The sequence below is a fragment of the Diorhabda sublineata genome, chromosome 3 (assembly GCF_026230105.1).
Source record: "Diorhabda sublineata isolate icDioSubl1.1 chromosome 3, icDioSubl1.1, whole genome shotgun sequence".
Lineage (NCBI taxonomy): Eukaryota > Metazoa > Arthropoda > Insecta > Coleoptera > Chrysomelidae > Diorhabda > Diorhabda sublineata.
In genome coordinates, this window is record NC_079476.1 from 9,091,162 (window position 1) to 9,111,998 (window position 20,837).

Sequence of the window (20,837 nt, forward strand, 5' to 3'; positions counted from 1 at the left end):
ACCCACTTTGAACAATAATCATAGTTTTTTTTTATTTTTATTGATAAGTTGTAGGCTAACCAAATGAATTTTTTTACATTTCAATTTTTTCCTCATGTGACATAGCACAGTGACATAACACTATGTTCGATAGTATGCACTTCAATTAGAAATGTTTGATTGTTTTTCAATAATGCCAGTAAGGATTTTCAATGAATTCTCTACTAAATATCTCCTAATGGCGAACGGATTCCTTGGCATAAAAAAATCAAGAACTTGAGGATGAAAACATACATGAACTTGAAAAACAAGGACACACATAGTGACGACAAAAAAATATTTAGACCGGAAATATCAATAACAATAATCCTCATCGAAAATAACATGAATAGTGACAGATATTTGGACACAAATTATATTGTTCCAGCAATATCACCCATGACTTTCCATCCCAACAATACCATAAGGTATGAACAAGAAGATGCGGGTGCGTTTACTAGATTGATACAAGATTTTTTCTTTTGAGAAAACTCGATGTTTTTTTTAGATCATCAACTTATTTCAAATTCAAATGGATTCAAAATGAAGTCGACGAAATTAACTGACTTTTTAATGGGTAAGTTGGTGCTTAAAAAAAAGAATAGAGAGTATAGTTGTATATTATACGAAAAAATGTTTACGTAGAATACTTTAGGTATGCGGATATTATAAACTCGTTTCACCAGTAAAATTTCCTGAAATAAAATGAAACTGAAAATGAAACACATCATAGCAATTTACAGTTTTTGAACATTCGAGGATAAAACTTATTAAGAAGATAATTGGACAAAACGTTAAGTTTTAGGTAGAATTTTGAAATTTGAGAATTAATCCATAAAAAACTTTCATTTGTCTCACTCTAGATTCTATAGCAATAAGCTGTGCTTATGTCAAAAAATATTCAAAAATGCGGACCTTAGTAACCTACCAATTACGTTACTTACAAGAATCAATCATAGATAAGAATATAAGGAGAACCAACACCTTACATATTTCAAAATCTAAAAAATAATCCATCGTGCTAGCTGATTGCATATACCCACAGTATACTAGAGTAAAAAAGATAAGTTCCCGAAAAACCATTGAACGGAATCAGGATTACTTTATAGCTAAGATCTTGATCGAATTAACTGTTGGGCTTATGCAAGAAATTTATACATAGGATACTTCACAACAATAAATATCTGAAGGGATAGAGAACTCAAAAATTGATATAATACACTCGATTTATTATTCAAACAATCTACCATCTGTTGGCATACCATATTTGTTGGCAACAATTGAAATCAGGAGCCATTTACAAATCATTCTATGGCTCCGCTTGAATATTCATGTTGAATTTCCTTAAACAATACAGTCACGGCAGCGAAACAGTTTTCAACCTCTAAAAAGTCCCTTTTTTGGCAACCATCAACACCTGTTGAAATCCCGTTTTCACTCGTGATATTTCCAAACTGTATATATAATTGACTAAGTAAAGCACTACTTACCACATGATACATTGTCCATATAATCACATTTTTTAGTATCCGGATTGAAAAACATAGCTTCTGGACAACTCTGGATGCTGCTGTGCCCATCAATACATTTGTAATATTTGCTGCAATCACCTGGATAAACCACATTTGAAGTTCCCTCAGATGATGGACAAACGGAATCATCTGTAATGAAAATTTATGAAAATTATACTAATTTTTTTATTGAATACTCATTTATTAAAAGAGAGAGAAATGCTCTATTGTCAAAATATTGTTAAAATTTGTAGATAAAAACTTTTAAAAACTAAAAAAAAACATAAAAAATAACTAAATAAAGATACAAACACAATAAAATTAAAATATAAAAAAAAAACAATAATCAGTAACAAAATTATAGGTAATAGTAATACTATAGTATTAGTATTATGAAGTTATATACTAATTATCACTTATTAAGTGATAATTAGTATATAACTTCATAGCAAAATTAAACCAGTATGCAGCATGCCCGGAATTAAATAATATTATTATAATAGAAGTCGTTTACAGAGTGGAAGGCACTTTTCAGTAAATATACTCTCAAATTATCGTGGAATGCGGGAAAAGTTTATATCGATTTAATTTCAATTGGCAAGTGATTGTGCATTTTTGCATTGTAAAATATTGAACCCTTAACTGATTCTGAACGTGGAGTAGGTAGATAAAGGTCGTGCTCCGCGTTCCTAAGTGGAAAGCCGTGCAATGTCCTTTCTGAAATTGGAGAAGCGTGCAGGCAAACGGATTCAAAAATGAATAAGGAAGGAAGAATTTTTAATCTGCTGTTTAGTCCAAATACATACCTAACAGCTCTCTTTTGTAGTTTGAATATTCGCTCAAATTGAGTAGCACCACAAGTACCCCAAAAAGGGAAGCGCATATCAGAGATACGACTCAATAAGGGCATAATAGACTGTTAAAGAGGTGGATAAGTTAAGTTATTCGGAAACTGATCTCAGCACAAAAGAGGAGAAACTTAATTTTTTGATATGGCGGCAATATGTAACTTCAATTTCAAGGAATTGTTCACAACAAGCTTAATAATTTAACAGATCCAATGACTTCAATGGTGTTATTATTTAATAAAAAAGTATTTTTATATGATAACTTTGGTTTTAGAAACGTTGAGGCAGAGAGGACAAGAATCGCAACATTATTTAAGGGTGATGTCACTAGATATGATCGTGCTGTAAGATCTGGGTTGCTCCAAGCGAAACTAGTATCGTCGGATAAAAGACATATTTTACCATTGATGTTTATATAGGCGATGTCGTTTATAAACAGAAGAAACAAAATAGGGCATGGTATTGAACTTTGGGGCAGACCAAAATCTATTCTCTTGCAAGATAACATCGTTGTATCAACCTTTACTTATGTTGGTGGAGTATGATTTAAACCATAACCGTAGTACTGCAAGTTTTTGATTAAAATATTATGATTAACACAATCAAAAGCACAAAATCACAAAAAGTTGTTGCAGTGGAGTGATAGCTGTATAGGCTCGAGTAGACATTTAGGAGAGAGAAAATAGCATCGTTTTTGCATTTGTTACTTACGTAAAAATTGGGATTATGTCTCATTTTGAAATGAAACGCTACGTAAGATGATTTAATGTGTAATCCGCCAAACTCGGAAACATTTTCAATGTAAGTCCATCAGTTCCAGTATATCTTCAGTAAATACAGATATATTGCGCATATTCGAAGCAATTACTTCTATAGCAGTTCTCAAAAAATTGATAATTAAGCAGATAGTCATGCAGTTCCATGAAAACATATGGGTATTCGCAGGTTGAAATTCAAAATACGTAGTGTTGAAGTGTTTTATTAATTTTTATTAGTAGAATGCCTAAAGGAATTTCTGGAAAAAGTGTACTGCTCTACCTGAATTGAAATAGTATAATATTATAAGTATAATTTTTGTATATTCAATACGAAGAGTTGTGCGGAATCGGAAGATCTCCAAGAATGATATAATAATGATATTGGGGAACTTCAATGCCCAAATCGGGAAGAACCAGATAAACGAGTACACAGAGGGCGAAGAGACCATTGATCAATCTGGTAATACCTTTATAGTAAGCACAAATTTTAAACACCCGGAACGACATAAGATAACATGTGAGTTAAATAAATTAATTCACAACTTTGAAGAACTATTTATTAACATAAAATAGTTTCAGTAATCTGACTACTGTTATCGTTGGATGTCAAGACTAAATAGAACACTCTATGCGTGTTTATGCTCTATTCCTATTATATACAGAAGATAAGTTAATGGAACTACAAGTGTCTAAGGGACATATGGAACCGCTTATGTAATTTGTTGGGGACGATCAGTTCATAGTAAATCTTAACGAATACATCAGTAAGTACAAGTTAAATAGGTAGATTAATGATTTTTCACAGTCACGTTAATATAAGACAGGAATTAGGTAATCCGAGAAGATACGTTAATGGAGCATAAAATAAAAGACATATTGTATAACTTAATATATGGTTAACAGATTTTAAATGGTTACCATCAGGAGTGGCGGGGTAATGTGTGTTAGGCCGGTATCAATACAGAGAGGAAATGGCAAACATACTTAAGCCGCTTTTAGAAAAACTAGTGAACAACTCGAAAGTAACCAAAAGGGGAACGATGAAGATGATAATGGAGAGTCATCATCATATGAAAAATATTATGAAGTAGCTGGCCGGCTGAGAGGAAAGTACAAGGTCTAGATGATATCACCTAAGATTAATAAAGAATGGAGGAGAAAGTGTAATAACGGAAATATACATTATCAAGGAAATAGGGAACAAGAACAATATATCCACACAATGGAATATAATCATTCCTGTCCTGAAAAAGGGAATTCTGAGCTCTATCATAAGAGATAGACTAGTGGGATACATTGAAGAGAAATTCGGAGACTATCAGCAGGGTGATTCTATTGGAAACATATAAATTCAATGAAACTTTTCCTATGGTCAATATCGCTTTTTGTCAGGACTCAAATTTTTTGGCACCAACTTCGCACAAACTTTTGTCATAAAATTTTTCTAATCGTTTATTTATCGGCGTTTACAGCCTCGGTAACCATCCGGATGCTCATTCGACGATCTGCACGCACAATTTGGTTGATTTTGGTCACTTCTTTCGGAGATGAAACAGTCACAGATCGACCTGGCATGACATGAGATAAAAACACGTTCGTTTCAAACCGCTACTGCACAAATATTATAATAGTGACGAAAACGTGTTTTGGGACATGAATAGAAAAAATATCTAGAAACCCAACGCACTACTCGTTTCTTACCCCATCCATTTAGGGCGCCCTCTAGGTGCGCTGTCTCTTTATTTAATAGCTAGACCTCGTACGTATGGTCATCTGAGCAGCCCTGTGAAAGATCGTGATAACCAATATCGTGGGAAGGTAGGTTAGAGCGATCCAAAGCGGAATAAATTGTTTAAAAAAAAAAGGTTAGACTAGTACCTAATAACTAACTAATAAGCAAATATAACAAATCGATTTGGAACCGTTAATGGAGCTGGTATGTTAGACGAACTTGCAGAAAACGACTCAAGCTACGAAATTACGAAATCAAAGAAACCAGATGGAATAAACAGAGGATTAGAGATTCCGGACTCCACACCATGCTACATAATGAAAAAACCAGATGAAATAGAAAATTTGTAGAGATCTTTATTGTTGATAATAATATAATGATCCACATAATAGACTTTGACACATTGCTCCACCGAAAAAGAATATATGGAAATTGAAGGAGCATTCTATGACCAAATAAAAGTATACGATAGCTCTCTTAGAAATGACATTGACCATATATAGATAGATATGAGATCAGCAACTAGTATAATGGATGTAAAACCTGGTAAGACATATCCTGTGTATACTAAATATACTGTTTACACTACCACTACACCAACACTAACAATTAACTGACTAATAACTAATAAATAACTGAAGGTAAACTAAAATCTAATAACTTGACTTACCTGTTTTATACTAAATTTTCCCACCAATAAGTCACCTCCCGCGAAAATTAATTCCAGAGGGAAAAACACCTTAGCGGGAATATTCATGTTTATTCTTCGACTACTAAACTAAAGAGTCGGCTGTAAGGAATTGGCCCTTTGTCCCTATTCAAGCTACCCTTACCTCTAGCAATATCAATGCTCTCAAATGCATCCAATAATTTATTATTGGATACATTTTTTAACAATTTTACATTATTAATATTTATGCAATGATTGTGACTGGCAGCGTGATCGGCAATACCTGATTTTTCAGTCCGTCCATATTTCTAATCAGCTATGTGTTCTTTAAACCGGACAGTAACGGATTTCGTATATATATTTAATATATACCACCGTCGGGCAGTGTAATTGTTAGTGTTGCTGTAATAGTGGTGTAAACAGTATATTCAGTATGAATATCGCCAATGGTTCCAGAAATTCCAACTTACGCATCCTGTGTATCAGATTACATTATAATACAAATCAAAGTTCCGATATGTGAAATCAGTAGATGAAAACTCGATATGGGTGGGGAATAGAAGCAAACAAAAAACAAAAGGGGAATCAATGGAAATTATCACAAAAAAATCCCGCAAAAAGAGTTTTAGGACATATAAGCGTCAGCAGAAACAAGTATAGTTTGACGGAATGTGTGGAAGCCACTAGAGAAATGAGCCGCAAAGAAAATTTAGACAAAGAATACTGGAGAAAGGGGAGAGAAATTCGCAAAAAGTAAGGAGAATGGCGAATTCAACGTGTAGAAGAAAAAAGCGACAATTGCTAAATGAGCAAGTTATGGAGATTAAGCAAAAATTTGAGGATAAGAATTCAAGACATGCATACTAAGACTCTACGAGACGTTATATGTTCTGTGGTCTTTTTGAACTTTTTTTTTTCGGTCAATTATCTATCATCTCCAATATTATTGCATTTAATACTGTATGATTTTATCGTAGTGCTAAACATAAATCAAGAGAAAGTAAATTAAGTAACTTTGGATTACACTAAGTTCTATTAATAGCTATTCTCTATAATGCAAATACAACAATATCAATATTTGCAAAAAAATTATAATACTCTGTAGGGGGAAAACAGCTCGATTTTTTGAAATTGAAAATTGAAAAGTTGTAGGATACAAAATACCTATATGAAATAAACACTAAGCAGCATCTATAATACATTTTTATAAAATTTATACATACTGTTTTATGGGGATCTTCATCACCTCAGGTGAATGAATGTATACCAAAACCACAATCTTCAGACACAAATGCAACAATATCAAATATTTGCAAGAAAATTGTAGTATCCTCTGTATAAATATTGATACGTCAATCTGTTTGCTATAAAAAATCTACTCACCAGGTGTAGTAGTTGTTGTAGTTTTAGATGTAGTTGCTAAAAAAAATAATATATCATCAGCTGATCACCAATTTTATGAATTCCAAATCGGTGGAAAATTCTCAGTTAATCCGAAATAGACTTACCAGCAGATGTTTCTGAAGTATGCCTAGTAGTCAAATCTGAAATAAAACAGAACAATCTATAAAAATTGAATGTTAGGACAGAAATGATCTGAATGATGTATTACTATACTATTAATATAATACTTCGGCGTTTTTTATTTGCTTGTCTATGTACCATGAGGATGATTATCTCTAAAGTCCAGGGAAACTAGATTATCTCAGGAAAAATTATGGTTCCAGGAAATAACAAATCGTTCATATTATATCCAAATAACATATCTTACTCAAATTAATGTCGCCGCGTCTCAACTTCTATAGGAAAGTTATAACGAAACCTTGATTTGAACCTTAAAACCTTTCTGTGGTTATGTAACAATATCTCTAATATCATTTAATACAAAGAGGATATTTTTGTGTTTTTATGGTTCACATAATTGTTGTTTGAAATTTCCTAAGAACTTTTACTAATAGGCAACTACATTTTTTTGCGAAAAAATAGGTAGATTTTTCAAAATTGAAAATAGATGAGCTATTGAATACGAAAAACATGTAAAATTCGTAAGCTATATCTGTAATACATTTTTATAAAATTTCTATACTGTTTTTGGAGATCGTCATCACCTCAGGTAAATGATTATAAATAGAAACCATAATCTTTAGACATATACTTCTTCAATGAATTAAGTGACAAAATTATTTGGCCTTTCACCTTGTTCTAAGTAACTTTTTTTGATAGATCGAATGAAGAAATGAGTTTTTTGGAAGGTTGATTGAAGAGCCTGTTAAGTGTCAGGTACCCACTTCGAACATTAATCATAGTTTTTTTTTATTTTTATTGATAAGTTGTAGGCTAACCAAATGAATTTTTTTACATTTCAATTTTTTCCTCATGTGACATAGCACAGTGACATAACACTATGTTCGATAGTATGCACTTCAATTAGAAATGTTTGATTGTTTTTCAATAATGCCTGTAAGGATTTTCAATGAATTCTCAACTAAATATCTCCTTATGGCGAACGGATTCCTTGGCATAAAAAAATCAAGAACTTGAGGATGAAAACATACATGAACTTGAAAAACAAGGGCACACATAGTGACGACAAAAAAATATTTAGACCGGAAATATCAATAACAATAATCCTCATCGAAAATAACATGAATAGTTACAGATATTTGGACACAAATTATATTGTAATACATTTTTATGAAATTTCTCTACTGTTTTTGGAGATCGTCATTACCTCAGGTAAATGATTGTAAATAGAAACCATAATCTTCAGACATATACTTCTTCAACGAATTAAGTGACAGAGTTATTTGGCCTATCACCTTTTTCTAAGCAACTTTTTTTGATAGATCGAATGAAGAAATGAGTTTTTTGATAAGTTGATGCAATTGAAGATAATTGAAGAGCCTGATAAAAAATGGAAGCAGAAGTATACAAATGTGTCAGGTTCCCACATAGTTTTTTTTTTGGTTTTTATTTGATAAGTTGCAGGCTAACCAACTAAATTTTTCTACATTTCAACCTTGTCCTCATATGAGTAACACTATGTTCGATAGTAAGCAATTCAATTAGAAATGTTTGATCGTTTTTTAATAATATCTGTAAGGATTTTCAATGAATAATTACAATTTATGATAATTTTCTACTGAATATCTCTTTATGGCAAACGGATTCCTTGGCATGTAGAACGATATAAAAATCTACATATCTCCCAAACCATTTTATTCAGTTGAACAAAGAGTATCTTTTCGTAAGAAAATCGATTAAAACTTTTATATTTTCTATCTTTAGATTGTATGTTACCGATTATTAAGCATTGTAAAAATATTTATTCCGTCAAACACACTACATACGTAATCGTCCATTAAAAATTCATAATATTCGAATGTATGATTTAGAAAGTATACAAAAATATAAGTACTGATTTCGCAACTCAGCAGTTCAGAAACGAGGGGTCTTATTAGATTTTTTTTTATGTCACGGCATTTTTTCACGTCATCTATTCACTCCTGAATTTTTGCATCAACTCCCGGAAAATCGTGTATATTATGTAAGAAAATAACTATTCTATAAGAAAATTAAAATAAGTCAAGAATATATCAAACTGAAATAATATTTAATTACTCCTCTTATTTTCGTTATAAAGCAGTTTATATATAGATTACAATTTTTCATTGTATACATCATTATATAATCGTTAAAAAAATCATGCAGGAAAATACCAAATAGTTGTATATGACCCATATTTCATACATTTCATTATCATTTTATCACAAATTGTAAATTACTATTTCATGAGTTAATCTGATAACTTGTAAAATTACTATCAATTTATTCCATAAGCTACAAATTATGATACAAAACTATATGTTGCTTCAATTTGAAGGAAATCCTATCTTGGACCCGTTGAAGCTTAACTAAATAAAAATATTCTTGAGTCATCAGTTGCAATAATTGTGGAGGAAAAATGGCAATAAAAAAATCAAGTACTTGAAGATTATCAAGATCGGATCATTTTGCCTTATAGTGAAGCGAATTGAAACAATTGCTGGATTTAGTCTAGATAACATCACCGTTGACTTTAAAACAAGGGCACACATAGTGACGACAAAAAAATATTTAGACCGGGAATATCAATAACAATAATCCTCATCCAAAATAACATGAGTAGTGACAGATATTTGAACACAAATTATATTGTTCCAGCAATATCACCCATGTCTTTCCATCCCGACAATCCCATGTTACATTTTGATAACATAACGCATGAACAAGAAGATACGGGTGCGTTTACTGGATTGATACAAGATTTTTTCTTTTGAGAAAACCTCGATGTTTTTGATCATCAACATATTTCAAATTCAAATAAATTCAAAATGAAGTCGTCGAAACTAACTGACTAAATTGATATTGAGTTAATAGTTTGATAATTAGAATTTTCATTATAAAAATAGTTAGGAAAATTTATTTTTAATGGGTAAGTTGGTGTTTAAAAAAAAGAAAGCTAGGTGGAATGACCATTATCTAAAATACCAGTGAAAACCGAGGGTAATGAAGTTATTGAATAATGGTTCCAAATTGACAGTTCAGTGAGAAGGATGAAAAAAGGGCCTGAGTAGAATTAGTTATAAATTTACATTGAATAGGTTTGCATCTCACGTTTACAATCTGCACAAATACAATGTATTGACCAGTATATGATACAAAAAATGTTTACTTTACAATACTTTAGATATGCGGATATTATAGACTCGTTTCACAAGTAAAACTTCCTGAAATAAAATGAAACTGAGAATGAAATACTTCACAGCAATTTACATTTTTAAACATTCGAGGATAAAACTTATTAAGAAGATAATTGGACGTAACGTTCAGTTTTGGGTGGAATGTTGAAATTTGAGAATTATTCCATAAAAAACTTTCATTTGTCTCACTCTAGATTATATAGCAATAAGCTTTGTTTATGTCGAAAAACATTCAATAATGCGGGCCTTTTTAATCTACTAATTACGCTACTTACAAGAATCAATCATAGATAAGAATATAAGGAGAACCAACACTTTACATACTTCAAATTCGAAATAATAATCTATCCTGCTAGCTGATTGCATATACCCACATTATACTAGAGTAAAAAAGATGATTTTCCAAGAAACCATTGAACGGAATCAGGATTACTTTATGGATCAGATCTTGATCGAATTAACTGTTGGGCGAAAGCAAGAAATTCGTACATAAGATACTTCACAACAATAATGATCTGAAGGGATAGAGAATTCATAAATTGATATAATACACTCGATTTATTATTCAAAAAATCTACCATCTGCATTTTAGGATAACTCTGTATTATTCGTTCCAACAAGAAAATATGATCCAACGTTAATCATCCAATATTTGTTGGCAACAATTAAAATAAGGAGACATTTACAAATCATTCTATGGCTCTGATTGAATATTCACGTTGAATTTCCTTAAACAATACAATCACGGTAGCGAAAGGGTTTTCAACCTCTAAAAAGTTCCTTTTTCCCTAAGCCGCTCTAGTTTTAAATATGTTTTATTCATTATACATACAAACAATGAATATTATCAATTCATATTGGCAACCATCAACACCTGTTGAAATCCCGTTTTCACTCGTGATATTTCCAGACTGTATAAATAATTGACTAAGTAAAGCACTACTTACCACATGATACATTGTCCATATAATCACATTTTTTAGTATCTGGATTAAAAAACATAGCTTCTGGACAACTCTGGATGCTGCTGTGCCCATCAATACATTTGTAATATTTGCTGCAATCACCTGGATAAACTACATTCGAAGTTCCTTCAGATGATGGACAAACGGAATCATCTGTAATGAAAATTTGTGAAAATTATACTAATTTTTTGATTGAATACTCATTTATTAAAAGAGAGAGAAATGCTTTATTGTCAAAATATTGTTAAAATTTGTGGATAAAAGCTTTTAAAAACTAAAAAAAACATAAAAAATAACTAAATAAAGATACAAATACAATAAAATTAAAATGTAAAAAAAACAATAATCTGTAACAAAATTATAGGTAATAGTAATAAGTGATAATTAGTATATAACTTCATAGCAAAATTAAACCAGTATGCGGCATGCCCGGAATTGGATATTATTATTTAAATAGAAGTCTTTTACAGAGTAGAAGTCACTTTCCAGTAAATATACTCTCAAATTTTTGCGAAATACGAGAAAAGATGATATCGATTTGATTTCAATTGGCAAGTGATTGTGCATTTTTTGCACTGTAAAATATTGAGCCCGTAACTGATTCTGAACGTGGAGTAGGAAGTTAAAGTTGTGCTCCGTGGAAAGCTGTGCAATGAACTTTCTGAAATTAGAGAAGCGTGCTTATGAATCAGGCAAACGGTTTCAAAGATGAATAAGGAAGGAAGACTCAGAATTTTTAATTTACTCTTTAGTCCAAATACATACCTAACAGCTCTCTTTTGTAGTTTGAAGGGAAGGGCATATCAGAGATATGACTCAATAAGGGCATAATAAACTGTTAAAGAGGTGGAAAAGTTCAGTTCTTTGGAAACTAATCTCAGCACGTGGCGGCAATATATAACTCCAATTTCAAGGAATTGTTCACAATAAGCCCTTATAATTTAACAGATTTAACGACATCAATGGTGTTATTATTCAATAAAAATGTATTTTTATATGATAAAATTTTGTTTTTAGGAATGTAGTGGCAGAGAGGATTAGAATCGCACCATTATTTAAGGGTGATGTCACTAGATATGATCGTGCTGTGAGATCAGGGTTGCTCCAAGCGAAACTAGTATCGTCGGATAAAAGACATATTTTACCATTGATGTCTATATAGGCGATGTCGTTTATAAACAGAAGAAACAAAATAGGGCATAGTATTGAACTTTGGGGCAGTCCAAAATCTATTCTCTTGCAAGATAACATCGTTGTATCAACCTTTACTTATGTGGTGGAGTATGATTTAAACCATAACCGTAGTACTGCAGTTTGTTGATTAAAATATAATGATTAACATAATCGAAAGCACAAAATCACAAAAAGTTGGTGCAGTGGAGTGATAGCTGTTTAGGCTCGAGTAGACATTATTTAGGAGAGAGAAAATAGCATCGTTTTTGCATTTGTTACTCACCTAAAAACCCAAATTAATGGGTAGTAAGTATTTTATATTCAAACAGAAATGATAAAAGCCTTTTTTTGACCAATCTTTCTATGATCTTAGATAACGTGAGAAGTAGTGCAATTTTTATTTCCTCCTTTATGCAGAGGTATAATTATAGCCGTCTTAAGGCAATTGGGAAAAGTGTCATTGTGAAATGAAACGCTAGTTAAAGTGGTAAGATGATTTAATGTGCAATCCGCCAATCTCGAAAACATTTTTAATGTAGGTCCATCAGTTCCAGTATATCTTTAGTAAATACAAACCACATTTTGCATAATTGAATAAATTTTGAGAGATTTAGTGCTTTGTCAGGCATTTCAAAACAAAAACCATTTTATAAATCTGCCTTTCCGAAGCTTACTTCTATTGCAGTTCTCAAAAAATTGATAATTAAGCAGATAGTCATACAGTTGCATGAAAATGTATAGGTATTCCTATTTTGAAATTCAAAATACGTCGTTTCAAACATTGTTGAGCGATATGCATAGTGTGGAGACCCATTAGTATTGTCTTATATTTTTTACGCTACAAAAAGATAATTTGTGCCTTGTAGTGTTGAAGTGTTTTATTAATTCTTATTAGTAGAATACCTAAAGTAATTTCTATGAATTGTAATAGAATAATTTTGGTATATTCAATACAAAAGTTGTGCGGAATCGGTTGGTATGAGTTATCAACTTTCAAGTAGTGAATAATAGAGTTTCAAATATTAGATTAAAATATAAGCAGGCGAAAATAACTGTGAATGTCTATATATAACTGTAAATATCTACGTGCCAACCGAGGAAGCTAACCACGAATTCAAAGAGGAATTCTATTGAAAAATAGAAGGGATACGCCAGAAGATACCCAAGAATGATATAATAATGATATCGATGGACGATGCTCAAATCGAGAAGAAGCAAATAAACGAGTACACAGTGCGCAAAGAGACAATTGGGCAATCTTGCAGCAAATACGAATAGCTTCATAGTGAGCACAACTCTTAAACACCCGAAACGATATACGAGTATGTATTGATATCTAGTTAGCCTAGACCAGTTCCATGCATAAACAAAATATTGCGTTACCCTTAGCAACGAATAATAACTCAATTAGTCAAAAAAGTAATCCAGAGTTACGCAATAAATTAAAAGAAAAAAGATATCCACCGAAGTTGCGACAATCGAAAAATTGGAGTATCGAGCCATCATCAGGTACCTGTATTTAAAAGGGTTAAGAGGTAAGCAGTTTTGCGAAGATATGCTTAATGTCATTCATCTGCGACCGTGATAAATTGGACTAAAGGCTTCAAAAGAGGTAAATTTTCCATTGAAGATGATGACCGATTGGGAAGGCCAGTTTCTGTGTTAGTCCCCGAAAATATGATGCAGCTCACGACATGATTTTACCAGACCGTCGAATTGGACTAAAACGGATATCTGAAGCACTGAATATTTCATACGAATGCGTTCATTATATAGTTTACGTCAATTTGGACACGAGAAAAATTGCTGCAAAATGGATCCCCATTTGTTTGATTGTTGACCAAAAACGTGCAAGGGTAGAAGCATCGCGTTCGATCTGTGATCGATTTGAAAACGATGTAGACTTCTCAAGTCGAATTGTTAGTATGGATGAGACTTGGGTACATTTCTACTATCCAGAAGCAAAGCAATAATCGATGGAATGGCGACACTCTGGTTCTCCAAAACCTAAGAAGTTTCGTATCCAAAAATCTGCTGGAGAAGGTCTTGTTCAGTTTTTTCGAATTTTCATGTAGTAATCATGATTGATTTTTTGAATAAGGGTAGAACAATAACTGGAGATTACTGTTCGACATTACTAACCACTCTAAGGGAAAAAAATTAAAGAGAAAAGTCGCGGAAAGCTATCCAAAGGAGTTTTGTTTTTGCATGACAACACACCTGGATACAAATCTCATGTTTCAATAATCTGACTACTTTTCTCGTTGGATGTCAAGTCTATATAGAATAGAGTATGTATGTGAGAATAGAATGTGTGTTCATGCTCTAATCCTATTGTATGCAGCAGAAAAGTTACTGGAACTTCAAGTGTCTAAAGGACATATGGATCTGCTTAAGTAAGATGTTCGGGACGGTCAGTATACAATAAATCTTACCGAATACATTAGTGAGTAGGTAGATTTATGATTCTTCACAGTCACATTAATATAAGACCATACACTCATATCGAGGAAATGGGAATATATTGTACAGGTCTTATAGAGGAGCAATAGTAGACTCAAACCATTTCCTAGTGTTAGCAAATATTAAGATGAAAATAATAAGAGAACGCAAAGTCAGCATATGCAGGGAAAAGTTGAACAGAGCAATTAAAGACGAATCATGAAATCCGTAAGGAGCACGAAGACAAACTAAGAGACGCAGAATGGTTTCAGTTCTATTGAAGAAAATTGGAGAAATATATAAAAAGTAATAATAAACATACCTAAGAATGTAAAGGGGAAAGGAGAAGTCCAACAAAGGAGAACGTGTTTTGATAAAGAGTGCAAGACATATACCAGGAAGATAAACAAGTATAGATGCAGTCATTCACAAAAAAAGAGCTTTCGAGATCAGACAACAAAACAAGGAAGCACCAATGTGCTACTGAAAAAAATACTATGGATAAATGCAATGATTGAGGAAATGGAGAAACAGCCAAGACAGCAGTAAAATTTTCCACTACATGAGTGCACAAAATATGGAGGGCATTATCGAGAATAGAAAGGTGGAAATGGGAAACATACTTTTAAGCCACTTTTAGCGAACAACTCGATGGTAACCAAAAGGGGAACTATGACGATGATAATGAAGAGGCATCAACAAATGAAAAATATTTTGAAGTAGTTGGCCGGCTGAGAGGAAAGTACTAGGTCCAAATTATATTACCTAGGTTATGATAATAAATGGAGAAAAAAGTCTAATAACAGGTATATATATATATATATATATATATATATATATATATATATATATCATCAAGGAAATAGGGGAAAAGACATAAAATGCTGATCACTCTCATAAGGGATAGAGTAGTGGGATATATTAAAAAGAAACTCTGAGACTATCAGCAGGGTGATTCCATTGGAAACATATAATTTCGATCAAACTTTTTCCCACAGTGAATATCGCTAGACAAACTTTTCACAACGTAAACAACAATATCCAAAAATAGTAGTTTCCGAATGGTTCGTTTACGATACCAGAAGTCTACGGTTTCACTTACCAGGTTTAGTAGTCGTAGTAGTTTTTGATGTAGTTTCTAAAACAAATTAATTATTATTAGAAAGTAATCTCTTATGTCACAATTGAGTAATCGAATTGTCAATATTATTCAATTGACAAGTGAGAACTCTCACTACTTGTCAAGATTATCTTATTAATCTATAGATTTTGTGATACGTAAACATGTAGTGGAACAATAATGGAATGTTTCTGCAATCTGTGTAACCGAAAGTTACACACTCGAATACAAACGTTTTTTTATATCTTTGCAGAGAACTAAACTCCATTGATTATAAAAACTAGTTATTTATAGCTCGAATACATTCATATTTGTTTCCTATCTATATTGTAAAGAACGCATTTTGTCACTGTTTTGAAGGACGTAAATAACAATTAGTAAAAACTTGAAAACTTGACAACGGGCGCGGGGCAGTAAGTCAACTCACCACCCTTTGGTGGTATTAATTTATGCCATATAAAACGTGTATTCGATTCAGTTATAAAACACTACGTCCATTAAGATTCAACTACGGAGAATTGTTCCCTGTTTTTGATAATAAACTGTCAGTTTGATTTTGTTATCAAAATAACAATGCTCATGATGATACAGAAGCCGGTCAAAGCTGTCCATTATATCATACGAAAGGGATTGAATTGAATCAATAAAACATTAAAACATCATTTCTGTGGTAAAGATAAAAAAATAACTATTTTTTATGTTCGTTAGACATGCGTTATAATAGAATTTGTGTCAATATTAACGTCAATCTAGAGATGTATAGAATTCATGAACTTGTATAATTTACAGAGTATTCCATTTTTTGTCACCATTTGTTTTGTTTTAATGCGAAAATACGTTTCCATATGTTTGTGAGAAAGTCAGATGTTTTGATATTTTAACATATAGTCCGTCACCTCAACATTGGTTTGACATTGCTCAGTGAAGCGGATATCGAACAGAAAATCAGGATACTCAGACTCAGACCAAATAAATGAGAAATAAATATTAGAAATTTATTAATCAGATTCCTTCTTCCATACATTTCGCATGTTTTTTTGCTGAAATTCTTTTCTTTTCTATCTGAACTAGTGTCATATTTTGTTCCACATTAGTGTCACTTGTATTGCCCTTTTCTGAACGTGGAATTCTTTGCCTGTATATTGTTACTTCCTCTGTAACATCTTGAGAGAATTTGTTTTTGAACGTATTTCGAATGATGTATAATACATTATGTGTTTGATTTTAATGCATGGAATGTCATAAAATTTAATCTGTGAAGTCACTAGATTGTAATTAAAAAAAAAATCATTTTTCGTTTGTAACACTTTAAACTTATTCTTAGAACGAATGTTCATTAGCAAACTAACAAGTTCCTTTTCAGTACCCTTTACTTCTTAAATACCAACAACGAATTTTCTTAAGACCCACTCTTCTCTCTTATGAGCTTTTCTTATTTTTGTATATTCTATTTGTCTTTACCGATCTATGTGGTCTTTTCTCGGAGGTCACAATTTTTGACGAGTCTGGACGGTAAATGCTTCTTAGTCTATTGTATTCACAAATTGAGGAGCAGACTTGTAACTCTCGAAAGTGCCACGTAAGCTTGACCGGATGTTAATACTACAGAACCGATATCCATCAGCTCATTATTGAGGCTCTGAATTTTTTTAGAGCATATGCTGTATATACGTCTCCTTAAGTTGGAACCATATTGAAAACTAGCCTGCTCGCTAGTGAACAGAAGTGTGTTAGATCGGTCTACATAAAACCCAAGAAAAACTAGTGAAAAGTGAAAAATAAATTATAAAAATAGTGTACAACCTTTGAGGATTGATACATCATAACAGTAAGTCAGTTTTAATTAGTTATTTATCAGTGGATTGACCGATAAAATAATAAAAGTAAAGTAAATTTATAATCCATTAAAATTCAGCAGGTAATAATTGTTAACATCAGAAAAAAAGAAGCAAAAGATAAGCGAAAACCAGCTGCTATCGCATCTACTATTCCAATAGAAATAAAAATACAGAGGCGGATTAAGAATTTAACGACGGTTTGGCAAACTAGGTCAGATCGCTGGCGTGTTGAAAGTTGAACCGAGTAGGCTTTTGACTAATAGCGCCTCCGGTACGCTTAATTTGTTAAACTGTGGTTGGCGGACAAAAAATGGAAAAAAGGAATGAAGACATGGAGGAAATAAAAGCAATGTTTATAGCTTTAAATGAAAAAATAATGGCTATTGACAACAAATTAGATCAGAATAATCAAGAAATGGCAAAAATAAGAACAGAAAACGAACAGTTAAGAAAACGATACAGAAACAGGAAGCGAGAATGGGAATGATTGAGCGCGAAATAAAGAGAAACAATATTATAATCCATGGCATTGAAGATAATGAAAACGAGAAATTGGAAGAGGTTAAAAGAAAAGTCGAACGTGCTCTAAATAAAACCGGCATAAATGTAAGCTTAAACGTAGAGGCAAGTGAAATAAGAAAAATAGGAAACTTTGCTGGAAATAAGAATAGACCTGTACTTGTAAAAATGAATAGAGGAGAAAGGAAAATGGAAATATTACAAAGCGCGAAAAAACTTAAGGGTACGAATATATAGATCAACGAGGACTATACCAAGAATGTACAACAAAGTAGGAAAGTACTAATACCCTACCTTAAGAAGGCGAGGCAAGAAGGAAAAAGAGCGCATATCAAATACGATAAGCTACACGTGGAAGGAAATGTTTATGATATTTATATTTTCCAAAAAGATCAGATGGACATGGAAAGGAACCTACCAAAAAACAGTGGGAAAAGAACGACAAGTGAACGATCACCTGGAATGGAGACAGCGCACTTAAATAAAATCTCAAGAGACGAAAAAAACTAATGAACCATGGTAATATGGAAATATGCAATGAAAACAATGGCAAGATCAAGGACGTGCTAAAGGATAATGAAACAATACCGAAAATAGCAAAAAACAAGAATAAAATGGGAAATAGAACTAAAAATAAAAAAAATAAAATAATAAATAAAAAAAAGGAAATTAAAATTAGTACATGGAATGTTAGAACTATGCTGGCTCCAGGAAAAATGGAAGAAATAGCAGCTGAACTAAGAAAATATGAGGTGGATGTAGCAGCCATACAAGAAATTAGATGGAAAGAACAGGGAATTATAAACAAAAAAGAGTACACCCTCTTATACTCAGGAAACGAGAAACAAGGGCAAGGTGGGACAGGTTTTATAGTAAGCAAAAAACTAAAAGACAATATAATAGACTTTAGGACGGTAAACGGGAGAATAGCGTATTTACGAATAAAAGCAACCCCCTTTAACCTATCAGTCTTAAACGTGTATGCACCAACAGAAAATGCTGAAGAAGAAGAAAAAGAAAAACTATATGAGAATCTGGAGAAGGAAATCGAAGGAATACCCAAGGAAGATACAACTATAGTACTGGGGGATTTTAACGCACAGATAGGTCAAGAAGATTACATAAAACAAGTTGCAGGAAAACATACAGTACACAATGTAACAAATGATAATGAAACAAGATTGTGCAATTTAGCTATAAGTACGAATATGGTCATAAGCAGCACCAAATTCCAGCATCCGTACCACCACAAAGTGACTTGGAGTGCCCCGGACAACAAAACATTCACGCAAATAGACCATATATTAATAACAAGAAGGAAACAAAGCTCTGTAAAGGATGTCCGAACATTTAGGGGAGCTTGCGCAGATACGGACCACTTTCTAGTTACAGCAACTATAAAGCAGAAGGTTAAAAGATGTAGAAGAGATGCTAAAAAAAGAAATGGAACATTGAAAAATTGAACCACACAAATGCAAGAAAAAAATACAAAGATACTTTAACAAAAAAATTAAGAGAACAGACAAAGTCAAATGATATACAAACGGAGTGGGTACAAATCAAAGACTGTATAAAAGAAGCAGCCCCAGAACATGTCGGAATAAAAGAAAAAACAACAAATAAAGGCTGGTATAATGAAAATTGTCATGAAATACTAAATAAAAAAAACGGGGCAAGACTAAAATGGATCCAAACTGGCAAGCAACAGGACTTACAAAATTATAATGAGTTAAGAAAAGAATCAAAAAGCGTTAATACAAGAGCAAAAAGAAATTGGATAGACAGCAAAATAAAGGAAATAGAAAGGGAAAATATAAATATAAACTCGAAGAAGTTCTATAAGAGCATAAATGAACAAAATAAGGTAAATAAAGGGAAGATAAAAGGCATAAAAGATAGCAACGGAAAAGTTACGGAAGATGAACATCAGTACAAAATGACATGGACGCAATATTTTAAGGAAATACTTACAGATAAAGAAGTACTCCAAGATGAAGAATATCAACAAATAGAAGATCTAGAAAATGCAACCGAAAATACGGATAAACCAACAAGAGAGGAAATCTATGAAATAACCAATAAAAGCCGCAATGGAAAAGCACCTGGATTAGATGGCATTAATATGGAGCTAATAAAATATGGAGGCTTTGACCTCCAATATCGGCTATATGGATTGATCAAAAAGATATGGATCGAAGAAAAAATGCCTGAGGATTGGGAAACTGGTGAAATTATTACTATACACAAAAAAGGGGATCAACAGATATGTAAGAATTACAGAGGACTCACGCTGCTAAACACCGCATACAAAATACTGCCAACACTCATACAAAAAAGAATTTCAAAACAAACCAAAACCATAATTGGACAGTACCAAACCGGGTTTACATCTGGAAAATCTACAATAGATGCTATCCATACGGTCAAGCAGATAATGGAGAAAGCGCATGAGTATAAAATGGAAGTGGAAATACTCTTCATAGATTTTGAACAAGCGTTTG

The 20,837-nt window shown here is 32.3% G+C and overlaps 2 protein-coding genes across 5 annotated transcripts in view; one reads left to right on the top strand and one right to left on the bottom strand.

Annotated features, from left to right (window-relative positions):
• The window catches only part of LOC130442171 (chondroitin proteoglycan 2-like), a 75,594-nt gene that overhangs the window by 28,934 nt on the left and 25,823 nt on the right, over window positions 1-20,837 (bottom strand). For 2 of the 3 annotated variants that reach the window (XM_056776268.1, XM_056776267.1), the window contains exons 7-11: window positions 15,962-15,997; window positions 11,227-11,397; window positions 7,046-7,081; window positions 6,921-6,956; window positions 1,509-1,679 (exon numbers count right to left, since the gene is read on the bottom strand). In XM_056776268.1, coding sequence (XP_056632246.1) covers window positions 1,509-1,679; window positions 6,921-6,956; window positions 7,046-7,081; window positions 11,227-11,397; window positions 15,962-15,997 — 450 coding nt within the window. The remainder of the gene's footprint in view (window positions 1-1,508; window positions 1,680-6,920; window positions 6,957-7,045; window positions 7,082-11,226; window positions 11,398-15,961; window positions 15,998-20,837) is intronic. The other variant, XM_056776269.1, reaches the window with a different exon arrangement.
• The window catches only part of LOC130442172 (arrestin domain-containing protein 2-like), a 300,222-nt gene that overhangs the window by 23,255 nt on the left and 256,130 nt on the right, over window positions 1-20,837 (top strand). The window lies entirely within an intron of this gene.